General features: G+C 41.8%; 1 protein-coding gene across 6 annotated transcripts in view; it reads left to right on the top strand.

Moving 5' to 3' along the window:
• ccdc17 (coiled-coil domain containing 17) overlaps nucleotides 1-15,142 on the top strand; it is a 161,110-nt gene that overhangs the window by 52,871 nt on the left and 93,097 nt on the right. For all 6 annotated transcript variants that reach the window (XM_068037062.1, XM_068037061.1, XM_068037067.1 and 3 more), the window contains 3 exons: nucleotides 8,325-8,554; nucleotides 9,439-9,524; nucleotides 14,369-14,584. In XM_068037062.1, coding sequence (XP_067893163.1) covers nucleotides 8,325-8,554; nucleotides 9,439-9,524; nucleotides 14,369-14,584 — 532 coding nt within the window. The remainder of the gene's footprint in view (nucleotides 1-8,324; nucleotides 8,555-9,438; nucleotides 9,525-14,368; nucleotides 14,585-15,142) is intronic.

Below are 15,142 nucleotides of genomic sequence, written 5' to 3'. Positions count from 1 at the left end.
TAATCTGTTTTTGTCAACCCAATAGGGAGGAGACTGCATCAGGAGCAGAGATTACAGTATACTAGATTGGAGAAAATATACTTAATCTGTTGTCTCATATGGAAGGAGTTTTTGTAGCCATGCACTCTGAAGTGGGAGGCGGTGAAAGAATTGGTAGTGCCTTTTGTTGTGATTGCACAGCAAAGTGCTAGGGAAAGGCAGCTGGTAGTTGGGGTGGTGGAAGAATGAACTCTAGTACCCTGAAAGGAATGGTTTCTCTGAAAAGCGGAGAAGTGACAAAAAGGTAAGATGTGCTTCATGATGGGAGAAGATGATGGCAAATTCAAAAACTGGTAGAATGGAGGGGAGGCCAAGAGGAACCCTGTTGTCACGAGAGGAGGAGGGTAGAGATGATGAGATGGATGCAGTCAACCTTAGCTCAAGAAAAATGAGCTTCTTTCACAAGTCTAGTATTTGCAGTTTTTTCTTAATCTATATCGTTACATCACTACAGTGAAGACAATGTCAGGATGTACTGTAATTAAAAACATATTTTAAGTAGCTTTAAATCTATTTCAGATTGTTTATTGTAAATTTGATACCTTTTATGTCTTGTAATATTTTTTGAAAAATAGTTTGAGTTGCTGAAACATAGTTGCACCTATGCATTTTTGTAAAAGAAAAATCTTTCTAGTTAAATACTATGCAACAAAACAACACCTATAATTGAACAGTGATACTGAATTGAAAGATGTGTAGTTAGCATGAGTTTCAATACATTGGTCTTGTCTTCAACACTACTGCTCGTTAATTGTGTCTGTACTGCGCATTGAGCTGTATCGATTTGAAATGTTGCAAACTAATTTACTGTCATTTTCCCTCAAATCTCCAACTGGATCTATTTTGAGCTAATGAGAGAAATATATATTTCTTAAATACCTGTGTTAGTAAATCAGCAGAAAGAATGTAAAATCAAATCTTTATGTTGCTAACAATTGTAATTTTCAGAAATATTTAATAAAAATGTAATTTGAATAGGAAAAATTGTCTGTTAATGATATTCCTTTAATATTAAGAGAAATTAAATATTAATGACCTAAGGAAACATGAAATTGGAGAAGACCATTCAAACCATAAACCCAGCCCTCGCTATAGATCATGTGCAATCCACTCTATCATAGGCTTTATCCAGTCTATTTAATTTCATAAGGAGAAGTTCCACAAAGTGTTTTCATGTCCCTTCCCTTAAGGTAAATTACATTCTATATAACCTATCTTTATCAGTTGTCAACTTGGCATGACATTTCCATGCTCTGGGGGCTGAATAATGATCATGTTCAAACCAGCATTCAATCCTTTCTATCATCTAACCTTCAATCTTGTTCCTAAACATCCAGATCTTTATTCATTTTTCTCACCGATTCTCTTACTTTTTTGTCCTGAAGGCATTAATACTTTGCTGGGGTACAATTCTACAGGAACAGTAGCTCACTCAGTTGTATTCATGTGTGAGCTTTGACAGTGAGAATTGCCAGACTGGAGAGGGAGGATGCCGTAGACAAGCTGTTGCAAATTCAGATTTTGCCACAAATGTGGTCTTGGTTACATTAATGCTGGTTACTCCCTTAAGCAGTCAGTGTCTTGGGTTTAAGGGTATGCCAATACAGTCCAACCTCTAACTAAATTATAGCGTAATCCTGGTGTGTAACAACAGTGCCTTCATGTTATCTGAATCAGATATTCGTCTCTTTATTTATAAACTTGTGTGAACACACTTGGCTTCAAAGCACAACCCTTAAACGTAACCTTTTCTTCAAATTCATTCCATGCAAAATAGCCAAGAATTCCCAAAATGTGATGTGTTTTCCCCACCTGTGATAGCTTGGATGCAAAGACAATGTACTCATCGCCAGTTGCACCATCATGGTTGCCAAACCCGCTGAAACATAAGAAATAAGAACAGGAGTAGGCCATTCGGCTCCTCAAGCCTGCTCCACCATTCAACAAGATCTGGCTGATCTGATTGTGACCTTAACTCCACTTTCCTGCCTGCCCCCCATAACCATTGACTCCCTTGTCGATCAAAAATCTGTCTAACTCAGCCTTGAATATATTCAATGACCCAGCCTCCACTGCTCTCTGGGCAAGAGTTTTCCAAAGATTAACAGCCCTCTGAGAGAAGAAATACTTCCTCATCTCCATCTTAAAAGGGAGACCCCATATTTTGAAACTATGTCCCTTAGTTCTAGATTCCCCCACGAGGGAAAACATCCTATCAGCATCTACTCTGTCAAGCTCCCTCAGAATTTTCTATGTTTCAATAAGATCGCCTTTCATTTTTCTAAACTCCAGGGAGTATAGCCCCAACCTGCTCAACCTTTCCTCACAAGACAACTCCTTCATCCCAGGAATCAGCCTAGTGAACATTCTTCAAACTGCTTCCAATGCAAGTATATCCTTCCTTGAGTAAGGAGACCAAACTATACGCAGTACTCTAGGTATGGACTCACCAATGCCCTGTACAGTTGTAGCAAGACTTCCCTACTTTTATACTCCATCACCCTTGCAATAAATGCCAACATTCCATTGCCTTCCTAATTATTTGCTGTACCTACATGCTGACTTTTTGTGTTTCATGTACAAGGACACTCAGATCCCTCTGTACTGCTGCATTCTGCAGTCTCCGTCCATGTAAATAATCTGTTTCTCTATTCTTCCTACCAAAGTGGACAACCTCACATTTTCTCACTTTGTGCACTATCTGCCAGCATTTTGCCCACTCACTTAACATATCTATATCCCTTTGCAGACTCTTTATGTCCTCCTCACAACTTGCTTTCCTACCTATCTTTGTATCGTCAGCAAATTTGGCTACAATACGCTCGGTCCTTTCATCCAAGCATTAATATAGATTGTAAATAGTTGAGGCCCCAGCACTGATCCCTGTGGTACTCCACTAGTTAAAGTTTGCCATCCTGAAAATACCCCATTTATCCAGACTCTGTTTCCTGTTAGTTAGCTAATCCTCTATTGATGCTAATATGTTATCCCCAACACCATGAGCTCTTATCTTATGCAGTAACATTTCATATGGCACCTTATCGAATGCCTTTTAGAAATTCAAATACTCTACATCTACTGGTTCGCCTTTATCCACCCTGCTTGTTACATGCTCAAAGAACTCTGATATTTGTCAAAACTGGGAGCCCAGAGCAGTCTGGGCACCTGCCTGAGCGATGTGCAATCCTTCTTTGTGCCTCCAAACTATTTGCGACAATTACAATTCCACATCCAGTTTGGCTAGGCATGTCTGTGCTGTGATGGGCCTGAATTGCCAGTGTGGCTCTTGTGGATGGGCTACTTTTTCTGAGTTCTGCCATAGGCTGTCTTTGCTTGTCATTCTACCATCTAGTTGAAGTAGCCATGTCCACTGACAGCTCTAAAATAAAAGCAAAAAGCTGCGGATGCTGGAAATCTGAAATAAAAACAAAGTGCTGGAAATACTCAGCAGGTCTGGCAGCATCTGTGGAGAGAGAAGCAGAGTTAACGTTTCAGGTCAATGACCCTTCTTCAGAACTGGCAGATATAAGAAATGTGAAAGATTTTAAGCAAAAAAAGCAGGGGTGGGGCAAGAGATAACAAAAGAGAAGGTATCAATAGGACAAGGTCACAGAATAGCTGACCAGAAGGTAATGGAGCAAAGGCGAACAATATGTTAATGGTGTGCTGAAAGACAAAGCATTAGTACAGATAGGGTGTTAATGGACTGAAAACTGAACAGCCACAAGCACAAACATGAAAAAAAAACAGTGGGTTGGCACAGTAGAAACAAACTAAACAAACTAAAATAAAATAAACACAAAAAATAAAAGAAAAAAAAACTAAAGATAAAAGTAAAATGGGGGCCCGTCATGCTCTGAAATTATTGAACTCAGTGTTCAGTCTGGCAGGCTGTAACATTCCTAATCGGTAAATGAGATGCTGTTCCTCGAGCTGGACCACTGCAGAAATCCCAGGACAGAGATGTGAGCATGAGAGCGGGGGGGTGGGGGGGGTTGAAATGGCCCGCAACCAGAAGCTAGGGGGTCATGCTTTCAGACTGAGCGGAGGTGTTCCGCAAAGCAGTCACCCAGTCTCCGTTTGGTCTCCCCAATGTAGAGGAGACCACATTGTGAGCAGCAAATACAATATACTACATTGAAAGAAGTACGTAAATCGCTGCTTCACCTGAAAGGAGTGTTTGGGGCCTTGGATAGTGAGGGGAGAGGAGGTAAATGGGCAGGTATTACACCTCCTGCGCTTGCAGGGGAAGGTGCCATGGGAAGGGGACGAGGTGGTGGGGGTAATGGAGGAGTGGACCAGGGTGTCGCGGAGGGAACGATCCCTTTGGAATGCTGACAGGGGAAGGGATGGGAAGATGCTTTTGGTGGTGGCATCACGTTGGAGGTGGCGGAAATGGCGGAGGATGATCCTTTGGATATGGAGGCTGATGGGGTGGAAAATGAGGACAAAGGGAACCCTGTCGTGGTTCTGGGAGAGAGGGGGAAGGGGTGAGGGTAGTGGTGCGGGAAATTGACCGGACACGGTTGAGGGCCCTGTCAACCACAGTGGGGGCGGTATTCCTCACTGACAGCTCACCCTGTTGATAGGAATGTACCATAAGGCCCACCTTGTCACCTTCTTGAGCAGATCGGCGAGCTGAACCTCCTCCAGCCCTCTTTGTTTGTACTGTGGAAGCCTTCCTGGATTGTGAAACCCTAGAATCATCTGTTTGTGCCACTTGCTAGTGCTCAGAGCTAACCCAGCAAGCCTTCTGTCTGCAATCACTTTGGGCCCAAGAGTCTCCATATTTGGGGAGCCATCGGTCTTAAATTTGGGCAGCAACTTCTGCAATTGCCAGGGCTCGACTGCTAATGTTTGCTTTATGCTGCTTCCTCCTGATCTTGTTTTCCTTGCGTAGCTTGTCAATAATCCACTTAGTATCAGTCATTCTCAATTAATGTGTCTGATGACCTGGATGAATAAACTCCCAATTCCATCGTATCTGTGTAACCAAACATTCCAGCCAAGCTCTGGCCCTGGGTACTTCTGCAGTCATTCACAGTCTCCAAATGTGGGAAACTTTGTCCTTTACTCAAGATTGGTCCTTCACTGCACTGTTGTGTACTATTGTGAAAGAACAGAGCATCTATATATAACATTTATAAATAAATATATCATTTTATATATAATATTCATTCACCATGGCTAGGTAATGGTATGGAGTTATCCTTTGACAGCTGCATAACTGGCCACCTTGTACATTGGGTGGATACATTCTGGAGCGTTTGATCCAGAAATTCCTCATCCTCTCATACAGGGATTTGTAGCCAATTGCTACAAATTAGCAAATTAAACTGAGGCCTAATGAGAGTCCACATTTCACAGTTCATACACATTGATCGTAGATTGTGTTGGCTTCAAATCTCATGAACACCAAATTCTCTCGAGCATCAAACTCCCATTACTTGCTTCACACAGGTATTAAATTTAGACAAAAAAACAATGGTGAATGCACCTTGAAGGAAACTCCCATTGAGACTAAACTCCACATTTTCTGTCCCATTCACGCTCCACTGGCTGCTCACTGCTCAAGATTGAAATAGGGACTTACTGTTTCATGAATTGCATTGCTTAAAAAATGTTACTCTGAGGTGTTCTCACCATTACAAGATTTATTCTTTATATAGTTTATTTTAAATAGAACATAATTAAGATCCATGTATATACCACTGTTACCCCTTTCAACAATAATGTTTGCCATATGTCACGAATAGATGCGAACCCCCTTGTAAATTGTGTTATGCATTTGAGTATTAATGTTAATACCATTATACAGCATGTTTTAAGTTTTACTTTTATGTTCCGACTGTCAATATGAAGGAGAGATGTCAGGTGGGATAGCAACTTGAAAAGGGCCTAGCTTTAGGACCCAGGAGATCCCTATCCAACCTGCCTGGACTCGAAAATGTAACCGTTTGTGAGTACAGGCAGTCTTCCATTACACAGCTGCCGTGTGCTAGAGAGACTTTTCCCTGAGACCTCTCTGCAAGAAGCAAAACTGCTTGAAGCTGCAAAGACCTCTCTCTAAGGGCTTTTCAACAAGAAAAAAATTAAAGAGAAGCCATATATTGACAAATCCAGCAAGTAAAATCAAAAGACAAGCTGCAAGTAACAACAGAAAATTCAGATTTCTACCAATTTCCTCTCCATCCAAAAAAAGGTGACTTCAACAATTTAGCTGTCTCCATTACTACTTTTGAGAGTGCAAAGAAAAAACAAATTTGCAAGAGAAGATTTATCTCTAACAGCTCCTCCCCTATTCAGCATTTCTGATCAGTGATCTCCAATCTTTGGACGTGTTTTTTTTTATCAAAAAAAGACTCTACTTTTAACTGAAATCTATATTAGCTAGTAGTTAAGATAAGTTTCTATTTAATAAATGTCTTTGCCTTTTTTTATGCCTTTAACCTTTCCCTGAATGTTTCTAAGTGTGCGTGGCGATGTTAAACCCCTTCCTGAGTTTGAGTGTGTTAATAAACCCTACTTTGTTTTAACTTTGAAATCCATGTTGTTGAAGCAGTCATTTATTATTAGGGCTTAAGGGAGGGAAAGAAATTCAATCACTAATCTGTTTATGGACAGGTGGTTGAAAAAACAGGGAAATTTGTTGACAGGAAAAAAAATCTGCCTGTTCGTAACACATATGAACTCCCAATATTTGGTTTCCTGGAATCCTCTTCCTCTGAGCAAATTTCAAGGACGGATGACCTACATAACAGGAGTAGGAAGCAGAGGAACAGCGATGAATTGGGGTAGGGATCAAGATGGCAAAGTAAGAGAAGAAATGAAAGGCGACATGGCCAGGTGACAAGGGGAAGAGAAGGGCCAGAGGGGGCCAAGAGAAAAAGAAAGGGAGATAGATTGCATGTAAAACGAATCTGCTTACTGGCTTATAATCAGCCTCATCTCCGTAACATGCTCATCAGTTTGCCATCCAAATGATAGGAGAAATGGTCATGAGATCATGGAGTGCAGTAGAATGAGATGTCTTGTTACTATTCCAGCAGCACCCCCACCCCCCTCCCCACCACAACCACCCTTTGGTCTTGCTGTCATATGCTGTCATATTGGGTAGTTTAGATAAACTCCCGATCATTGGGGACATTGGGTTTGCTTATGTGATTGTCCAAAAAAGCTGAACCCAAGACTATCTAGTGCAGATCAGAAAATAGCGACTCAGTTACATCTGTTTGCCTTAGTCCAGTTATTTCTGACCTTCGAACTCCACTTGGCACCAAGTCTATACTTGGGCTTAACTCCCCATGTAAAATACCACAGGGGATCAACTAACTATTATTCATTTATAGTTGAATAGCAATTTGAGGAAGAGAGTTGGTTGAAGCATAGGACCTTCTTTGCACTACAGGCTGGGGAATTGGGAGACACAAAATTGACACGCTGCAGGTGGAACTTTATAGAACTATACATCACAGAAGGAGGCTATTCAGCCCATTGTACCTGTGCCAGTTCTTTAAAAGATCTATCCAATTAATCCCACTTTCCTGCTCTTTCCCCATAGCCCTGCACATTTTACCTTTTTAAGTATATCTCCACCTCCCTTTTGAAAGTCTCCATTGAATATGCTTCCAAATCCCTTTTAGGCAATGGATCCCAGATAGCGCGACAATTTTACGCGCACTTTCATTATAAATGTGGGCATAGGAAATCATAATAGAAAATGTTGACACAAACCTTAGACAAAAATGTGACAACGGGAAGTCAGGATTATGTTTCAGGAGGTGCGTTGTAAGATTTTTTAATCGCTATAGATGCTGAATGTTCTACGCCACCACCACAGCTAGATTTGAATGAACACACTTGGCAAGAACAGCTCTTTGATGTGATAGAGAAAAGGTATTTTATTTCAAGAAAAAATGTAAGCCTTCCTGTCTGATATTTCTGATTGACCCAGTAAATCAATAACTTGTTTTTGAGCAGTTCTATCCAGTTTATTTCTAAGAACTTGTTCTTTTGTTGGGAAGTTTGTAAAGAAGATGGAAACTATTTTTTGTTTTTAATCGTTTTTTTTTATAGCATTCCAACAAGCTAAGAAATGATCAAATTTTGTTTCTGTCTCCTGCGTGCCCCAATCCTTGTCCACCATCTTGTAAAGTGCTCTGAGATGGTCATGTATGTGAGGAGCGCTATAAAAATGCAAGCTGCTGTTGTCGAAAAAGTCTCTTGGAGTAATTTGTATTTGAGTGATTATAAAACAAATAAAGGTTTCTTCTGTTTTACTTTAGAGTTGGAAAAGGAAATGCAGGAGATGCACCGTGAACACATAAACAAAATGAATGACCTGCAAGGAGAAATTGAGATGCTGAAAAGTGAAGCCAACAGAATGCGAATGCGAAGAGGATTAAGGTCACCTCCACATATTCTCCCACCTCCACCCCCTCCCCCTCCCCCTCCCCCTCCCCCTCTCCCTCTCCCACATCCACCTCTGAACCAACACACTCGGATCCCTCACATGGTAAGAACAACTCTTTGCTGTGCTAGTGAAAAAAAAAGGTGTTTAACTTCATGAAAAGTTTTTAAGGTTTCCTGCCTCCTTGATATTTCTGATCGAACCGGTAGGTATAGTTTATGAGTAGCTATTTATGTTAATATATCCAGTATAATTATAAGAAATTGCTTCATAATTGGGGAGTTGTTCAGATACAGAGCACACCATTTGGAATAATTATGTGGAAATTTTAATTATTTTCACTAAAGGTTCCACACTATTTACACATTAGTTTTGATGTTGACAATCTTTTTGATCAATCATATAGGTAGTGTAAAAAGGCACGTAATTTGTGAACATTTTCATAAGAATGTTTGGACAATCGTTATCATCCTCTGTCCTATCTCAAAAAAAGTTTTTTTAAAAAATACAGTTAGTATATTCCTTCTTCCTTGTAACTTGTACTTTACCTTGGTTCCACCGACCCCTTTTCCCACAAATCTTAGTTTACATCCAATCCAGGTTGAAATTCTCCTCTAATGAAATAAAATTAGATCACAACCAGCTGATAGCCTACATCCAAGTGGGCAAAGGTACGCAGCACAAAACTGCTCACAGTTCATGATGTTTTCAATATCGTTGAGAGACCACCAGAATTACTGTGATAGAAAATGCAAAAAGTAGATGGTGAGGTTAGGATTAAAGCACATGGTTCCAGCAGAGAAAAGACACACTTATTTTGTATCAAACCCACGCTAAACCTAACCTGAAAACTTTGATGCTAATATTGGGTATCCAAAGTGGCTACATGGTCCATGTCTTGGTGCTATCTCTCTATGATGAACTCAAAATGTTCACAAAAAATGTAAACACTTTAAACAAATCTCATTGACAGACTGACTGTTTTATAGGACCACGCCAGACCTCAGACCCCAATGATTGCCAAACATTTACTGGATCCTCCAGATGCATTAGGACCCGCACCCTATGACCCAGCGTAAGTACTAACATTCATGCATCTTAGAGTCAATTATTTATATTCTCTGTCACTTCTGATTGCTCCATTGCACACCAATGTTAAATGATGCTCCACCCAACCCCCATCCACCAGTTCCTTAGGAGTTGATTCTTCAGCCATGTGGTACTACATAGAAGTATAGAAAAGCAGTGATTTATGGTGAACAATGCTCCAGTAAGCTAGATAGAAGTGCACTTCGCAAATGCGTCAAAGACCTAAAAAGACAGCGCTCTCTGGCTAACATTGACCAGCGAGGGTAGGAGCAGTAGACAGCCGACAGAGACAGCTGGCTCACAACAACAGGAAAGCAACCTACAAGTTCGAAACAGACGCATTTGCTGAAGAAAGGTGCAGACAACAGAAGGAGTCTGCTTATACCAGAGACCCTCCAAACCAGGGGTTCTTGTGCTCCAACTGCTCAAAAGCCTGCAGATCAAAAGTTGGCCTCTTCAGTCACCAATAATCATCCCAGCTACGACACAGACAAGCCTTCCTATGATCTTTGTGAATAATCTGCCATCACGATCATTATACTTTAATTTTCCTTGTGAATAATTAATGGCCATTTCCACCACTGGATTGAGTTTTTATATCTTAAATGTGATCTGTACTTACTTCTTTGCATTGTTGTGCACTTGATATTTCCCTTCTACAGCCCTCTCAGCTTACATAGTTGGCCTCAACTGACCTGTATTTCCACTCCACTTTGAGGTCAACTAAGTTACAAGATTCTTTCTGTTCACTTTCAGCTTCTCTGTTTCACCTTCCCGTTACTTGCCATACAAACACAGACAAGTGACAAGATTTCAGGCTGCTCAGCCTTTCTGCTTTGCCTGGCACAACCTCAACTCTTCTCCTTCCTCTCCTCTCAGCTCATCTATATGGTGAGATTTGCTTAGCTGCAGCTGCTGTGCTGGACTTAACCTGCTCTATATAACACCCCTGACCTTTGCCAGAGCAAGAAGTCATGAAAGGAAAAGCCTAATTGGCATCAATGATTTTTCATTAAGTCGCTGTGGTAAGGTTTTGGATATGGGAAGCTGCAGAAAGCAGTGCAGCTTAGCCCCCACCCGGCCCTCAACCTCTATATCTTTCTGCCTCTCCTTCCCCACACCAAAAAAAAAATTACAAGTCCTTGAACTGACCTTGGCATCAGGAAGGATCTAATTTGAGTCCAGTGTTTCTTACTCAGGGAAAGGGAAGGTGTGTGTCACCTTCTCATGCACCTTTTTTCAGTCAAGCTTAGAGTCTTCTACTTCTCTTTTTTTTTTCTTCTTTTTTGGCCTCCTTGTCTCGGGAGACAATGGGTAAGCGCCTGGGGGTGGTCAGTGGTTTGTGGAGCAGTGCCTGGAGTGGCTATAAAGGCCAATACTAGAGTGACAGACTCTTCCACAGGTGCTGCAGAAAAAATTGGTTGTCGGGGCTGTTACACAGTTGGCTCTCCCCTTGCGTTTCTGTCTTTTTTCCTGCCAACTGCTAAGTCTCTTCGACTCGCCACACTTTAGCCCCGCCTTTATGGCTGCCCGCCAGCTCTGGCGATCGCTGGCAACTGACTCCCACGACTTGTGATCAATGTTACAGGACTTCATGTTGCGGTTGCAGACGTCTTTAAAGCGGAGTCATGGATGGCCGGTAGGTCTGATACCAGTGACTAGCTCGCTGTACAATGTGTCATTGGGGATCCTGCCATCTTCCATGCGGCTCACATGGCCAAGCCATCTCAAGCGCCGCTGACTCAGTAGTGTGTATAAGCTGGGGATGTTGGCCTCCTCGAGGACTACTGTGTTGGAGATGCGGTCCTGACACCTGATGCCAAGGATTCTCCGGAGGCAGCGAAGATGGAATGAATTGAGACGTCGCTCTTGGCTGACATACATTGTCCAGGCCTCGCTGCCATCGAGCAAGATACTGAGGACACAGGCTTGATGCACTCGGACTTTTGTGTTCCGTGTCAGTGCGCCATTTTCCCACACTCTCTTGCCAGTCTGGACATAGCAGTGGAAGCCTTTCCCATGCGCTTGTTGATTTCTGCATCGAGAGACAGGTTACTGGTGATAGTTGAGCCTAGGTAGGTGAACTCTTGAACCACTTCCAGAGCGTGGTCGCCAATATTGATGGATGGAGTATTTCTGACGTTGTGTCCCATGATGTTCGTTTTCTTGAGGCTGATGGTTAGGCCAAATTCGTTGCAGGCAAACCTGTCGATGAGACTCTGCAGACACTCTTCAGTGTGAGATGTTAATGCAGCATCGTCAGCAAAGAGGAGTTCCCTGATGAGGACTTTCCGTACTTTGGCCTTCGCTCTTAGGCGGGCAAGGTTGAACAACCTGCCACCTGATCTTGTGTGGAGGAAAATTCCTTCTTATGAAGACTTGAACGCGTGTGAGGGCAGCAGGGAGAAGAAAATCCCAAACAGTGTAGGTGCGAGAACACAGCCCTGTTTCACGCCACTCAGGATAGGAAAGGGGTCTGATGAGGTGCCGCTATGCTGAATTGTGCCTTTCATATTGTCATGGAATGAGGTGATCATATTTAATAGCTTTGGTGGACATCCGATCTTTCCTAGTAGTCTGAAGAGACCACGTCTGCTGACTAAGTCAAAGGCTTTGGTGAGATCAATGAAAGCAACGTAGAGGAGCATCTGTTGTTCGCGGCATTTCTCCTGTAGTTGACGAAGGGAGAACAGCATTTCAATGGTCGATCTCTCTGCTCGAAAACCACACTGTGCCTCAGGATAGACACGCTCGGCCAGCTTCTGGAGCCTGTTTAAAGCGACTCGAGCGAAGACTTTCCCCACTATGCTGAGCAGGGAGATTCCATGGTAGTTGTTGCAGTTACCGAGGTCACCTTTGTTTTTATAGAGGGTGATGATATTGGCGTCGCGCATGTCCTGTGGTACTGCTCCCTCGTCCCAGCGCAGGCAAAGCAGTTCGTAGAGTGCTGAGAGTAGAGCAGGCTTAGCACTCTTGATTATTTCAGGGGTAATGCCGTCCTTCCCAGGGGCTTTTCCGCTGGCTAGAGAATCAATGGCATCACTGAGTTCCGATTTTCCGCTTAGAGTACCATGGGCAAAAGTAGACAAGGAAGTAAATTTGATGTGTTATGGTCAGATGAGGAGGGGGTCCCAGGCTCCCCTCTTGTCTTTCCTCTTATTTGACCGCAACAGGGTTTATTCCTTTTTTAAACAGTGGTTGTGCTTACCACCGCAGTGAGTGTTTGTGCTTTTACCTTTAATGTGATCGTGAAAGAACTAATCAAACAGGTTTTCTCAAGTTTAAACAAGAAAGAGGTGTGTTTATTATACTTAACAATCTAAAACCGATCTAGAAAAAATAATATATTTACGCTACACATTCATTTACAGGAGACTCACACACACACAAATAGATTACAGAGAGAAAAGTAGATTTTGTGGTTGGATTAGAGTCCAGAATAAACGGAAATTAAATACACAGTCTGTGAAGTTGGATGATTCAGTGGTTTTTTGGCTGAAGTTGTATTCTTGAAGTCCTTGGCTGGTCAAAGTACACTTTGTGACTGGCCCGCTTGGCTCAAGGCTTTCTTGGTGGCAGACTTGTAGGTGGCTCTCTTCCCCTGGTCTTTATCTGTAGCAATCTGCAAGTTTGGAGGGTCCACAGTCGCAGAAAGGGTTCAAATTTGTGTTATCTGGAGAGAGAAAGAGAGAAGGCACACAGCCTTCCTGCTGCTGCACAATCTGAGTTACTGCCTGTCTGGCTTTGTTCAAGGAAACACTTAGCTTTCACAGAAATGGATGGACGGTCACGTGATGGCCTCAGTGTAGTCACTGGAACCTTCTAATGATAGTAAAGGTTTGGAATTGGCTCCTCAAGCCCCAGGATGCCAATATTTACACTTGGAGGGGGTTCGCTCTTTCAAAGTCAAGGTGTTAGGATTGCCTTGAACACCGTGCTAATGAAGCAATCTTCGGTAATTCAATCACTTAGAGCAAGCTATTATTCTGGGTCCAGGCTGCTCAGACCTCTGTCTCCGGGTGGGTCTTTGGAATGTGAAAAGGTGTTTCAGATGCAAATTGTAGTGGCCATCTTGACTGTCAGTTTTTAAAAAGTTAACTGCAGGATTTTTCCAATTAAAAGTTTAATGTAAAGTTTCCAACTGATTAATTAAAAATCCCTCATTTGGCATATTGTGTTTTCTTGATGGTTGCTATGATTACCCATACAGTGATAGAAAAGAGAAAATCCAATAAAAAAATCTAAATTGACAGCAAAAATCGGAGTTAGTTCATCTCCAGATCAGATTAACATTGGATTATCTTAAGAAAAGTGTGCTTGTGTTGTATTTTGCGGTTAAAAGTTCTATCCTATATATCTTCCATCATATTTATTTTGCAGTATGCAATAAATTAGATCATCCATCAAGGAGGCTCCAATATCCAAATTATTTTAAGCTGACAGGCCTCCTCTGTGGCTGCCACACCCCCATTCCTTGCTGCAGTAATCTATCGAGTTTTTTTTAAAAATTTCAACTTAAAAGCTGAAAACTGCTTTTAAATGGTCTTCCATGTTTAATGTTTTGCAAGAAATTACTGCCCTACTTATACCACATAATACAAGACAATTTCCTAATGCCATCATGCCAATTCAAAAGCATACTGGCAACAGATGCTACTGCAGTAGTTGCATTTGAAATGATACTTTACACCACTGAACAGAATATTGAAAATAACGCCTTAAGGCATAATGCATAGTCTCCCTTGCTGCTGTTTTAGCTCCAAAGCCATTCTTGAACTTGATGTTTAAATAATGCATTGTTTGTTTCGTAACTGATATTTTTGATTCCAGGGCAGGATTTGTTGTCCTTTATGATTTTCTTCTTGGCCTTGTTCCAACATATCGCCTCATCCGCCTTGTTACTGGTTTATACAGTAATGGACAGGAGATGGGGAAGCCATCTGCCTTACCTGCAGTGTACTGTGAAATGGGAGTTGGGCCTCACTACATGTCTGAAGGACTCAAAGGCAACTTTGGAATATTATCTGCAAAGCAGCCAGTGCCAAGGTAATGATATGGTATAAATGTTTTGCATCTAAGATAGTTCTGTTTACATTGCACTAGTGGTCTGCACTGGTGAGGAGAATTATAGAAACTTGTTGAAATGTGGTATAAGTAATATGGAGTTGTGACATGAACTGATCAAACTCACTTGAAGTGTCAACTTCAAAAATCAACCTTATTTGTGGGCATTCTAATTGTTGTTGACTATGTTGGTAGAAAATAAAAGGAGAGTGAAATTTGTGCTCAAAGTGATGCATATTATTCTGGTGAATGACATTTTTCACACTAGATCAAATACTCACAGGTGTGATTTAGATACAGACTAAAGCTCCGCCTGTTGGACCCATAAAGTTAACTCTCAACTTGAGCAGACATCTAGAGTTTGTTCTTGCAATTGGCAGAAGGATAAGAGAGAAGTTGAGAATGCTTTTCACCTAGAGGGTGGTTGGAGTTTGGAACTTAGTGCCTTAAAGGGTGGTAGGGACAGAAACCCTCATCACAGTTAAAAAAACATATTTGGATATGTACTTGAAGTGTCGCAACCTTCAGGGCTACAAACCA

The sequence above is a fragment of the Heterodontus francisci genome, chromosome 8, assembly GCF_036365525.1.
Source record: "Heterodontus francisci isolate sHetFra1 chromosome 8, sHetFra1.hap1, whole genome shotgun sequence".
NCBI lineage: Eukaryota > Metazoa > Chordata > Chondrichthyes > Heterodontiformes > Heterodontidae > Heterodontus > Heterodontus francisci.
This window is presented reverse-complemented; position numbering and strand designations above follow the sequence as displayed.